Source organism: Artibeus jamaicensis, unplaced genomic scaffold, assembly GCF_021234435.1.
Source record: "Artibeus jamaicensis isolate MK-2021 breed Jamaican fruit bat unplaced genomic scaffold, CSHL_Jam_final contig_233, whole genome shotgun sequence".
NCBI classification, from domain to species: Eukaryota; Metazoa; Chordata; class Mammalia; order Chiroptera; family Phyllostomidae; genus Artibeus; species Artibeus jamaicensis.
Genome location: NW_026521486.1, coordinates 53,450,866 through 53,453,244, shown reverse-complemented (window position 1 = coordinate 53,453,244; position 2,379 = coordinate 53,450,866). Strand labels below are relative to the sequence as shown.

At 33.8% G+C, this 2,379-nt stretch overlaps 1 protein-coding gene across 1 annotated transcript; it reads left to right on the top strand.

Moving 5' to 3' along the window:
* Window positions 1–948: 948 nt before the first annotated feature.
* LOC119036406 (olfactory receptor 6C6) lies at window positions 949–1,899 on the top strand. Its single transcript, XM_037128168.2, has one exon. The coding sequence runs from the start codon at window positions 949–951 to the stop codon at window positions 1,897–1,899; it is 951 nt and encodes a 316-aa protein (XP_036984063.2).
* The last annotated feature ends 480 nt before the right edge of the window (window positions 1,900–2,379 follow it).

Genomic DNA, 2,379 nt, shown 5'->3' with positions numbered 1-2,379 from the left:
TTAGTTAATAAGAAAAAAATGCCTGATTTTTAATTTTTTTGTTATATCTTGTATTTTAAAACATGAGAAAAATGGAAACCCTTAAAAATACCATCTGACAATTTTGAAAATTTAGCTAAGACAAAGAGTTTTGCCCTAGTACAAAGAATATAATTAATAAAAAAACAAATTACAATGAGCAACTATGGAATATTGCTATAATACTAGTCAGTGACAAAAACTGTAACTGTGCTTAAAATTCTTTTATACTCCAATGAAAAGATGTAGTTTTTAAAGGCAATTTTAATGTAATCTGCACAACCACAAAGAAGGTAATATAAAACTATTACAAATTGAGTACAGTAAAAATGGAATATAATATAGGATGACCAATTTCAGTTTTTCTGTTTGTTTTCTTTCTCAAGCCATCCAGATTTGAGTTATTGTTGATGATGCAGCAGAAATTTTCTAAGTGTTGAATCTAAAGGTCACTGGTAAAATATGTGAATAGGCAAATAGATGGAATTTTTAAAATTGAAAGAAAATAATACAAAAGTGTAAGAAAGGATATATAAAATGGAACTTGGTGATGAATCAATGGCATAAAATTACTTGGAATATTTGCTGAATTCAGAAAATAGAAAATAGAAACTATTTACACAGTCTTTTAGGATAAAGTCTTTGAAAAATGGGCTATTGATCAATATTAAATTGTGCAGCTAAATTTTGAATGACAATAGGCCCCATATAGTAAAAAATCTTGTCAAGGAAGAAATACACAGCATTTTTATAAGATGGCTGACATTAGAGGACATGTTCATTTGGATGAACTCAAAGTAGATTTGTGAAAATATTTGCACACTGATAAGTTTCTGAATGTGCAGCGTTGTATGGCTGAAAATAAAGAAAATTATTTTCTTAGATGTGTTTAAATTTTTGTTTTCTCTAGCTTTGATACAAAAAAAAGAAATGAACAAGTCAACGGAAATAGAATTCGTTTTGCTTGGACTGACAGATGACCCTGTGTTGCAAATTGTGATTTTCCTGTTTCTGTTTTTCAACTACATCTTGAGCCTGACAGGGAACTTAATTATCATCCTCCTGACCATGATAGATCCCCATCTCAAGACTCCAATGTATTTCTTCCTCCGAAATTTCTCCTTCTTAGAGATTTCATTCACAACTGTCTGCATTCCACGATACTTAATAAGCATTTTGACGGGAGACAAAACAATTACCTACAACGGTTGTGCAAGTCAATTATTCTTTTTTCTTTTATTAGGAGGTACAGAATTTTACCTTCTGGCTGCCATGTCCTATGATCGCTATGCTGCCATCTGCAAACCCCTGCATTACTCCACCATCATGAACAGCAAATTGTGCTCTCAGCTTGTGGTCTGCTCTTGGGTAACTGGATTTTTAATCATATTTCCTCCTTTGGTCTTGGGACTCAAGCTTGATTTCTGTGATTCCAAAACTATTGATCACTTCCTCTGTGACTCTTCTCCTATACTGCAGCTCTCTTGCACAGATACACAGGTTATAGAATTGATGGCCTTTGTCTTAGCTGTGGTGACACTTGTTGTCACTTTGTTGTTAGTGGTCCTCTCCTACACGTACATCATCAAAACCATTCTAAAATTCCCTTCTGTTCAACAGCGAACAAAGGCCTTCTCCACCTGTTCCTCACACATGGTGGTCATCTCAATTACTTATGGGAGTTGCATCTTTATGTATGTGAAACCTTCAGCAAAGGAAAGGGTGACTTTAACTAAAGGTGTAGCTGTGCTCAATACCTCTGTTGCTCCATTACTAAACCCCTTCATTTACACTCTAAGGAACCAGCAGGTGAAAGCAGCTCTCAAAGATATGCTTCGAAGGTTTTGCCATTTTGAAATCAGAGACAAAATTAGGATGTAAGTAATATGTTGTTGAAACATGAATGAGGAAATTGAAAACAATTCTCAGTTCATTAGTTCATAGCTATGCCATTTCTCTCCTCAGTGATTTTTATATTAGGTTTACTGAGTCTTCCTGATCTCTGCACTTCTCTCTGTTCTTCCCGAAGAGATCTATTCATTCATTGAAGAAGGCAGTGTAAGCTGCCTTCAATCCAGCATAGTAAAACCCATTTTGACTTGAAATATCTGTTCCCATAAATGATACTTACATGTACTGAATGCTTTCAAAAATAAATCTTGCTGGATGTATATAATTAATTATTTCAACATGTGTGTGCTAGTTGCTAAGCATTGCATGTGTTCTTAAGTATTTTTTTCTGCTAAAACCATGAGAGACGAACTTGAAATCTGATCATTATTTTTACATAATAATTGCTATTGTGATGAAATAGAATCTCTCCCCAAGAGTGAACTATTTACTTTGACCAGTGAGAAAAGT

Bases quoted from the DNA above. Each gene is read 5' to 3' on its own strand.
- LOC119036406 (XM_037128168.2), top strand. From the start codon at position 949: ATGAACAAGTCAACGGAAATAGAATTCGTTTTGCTTGGACTGACAGAT.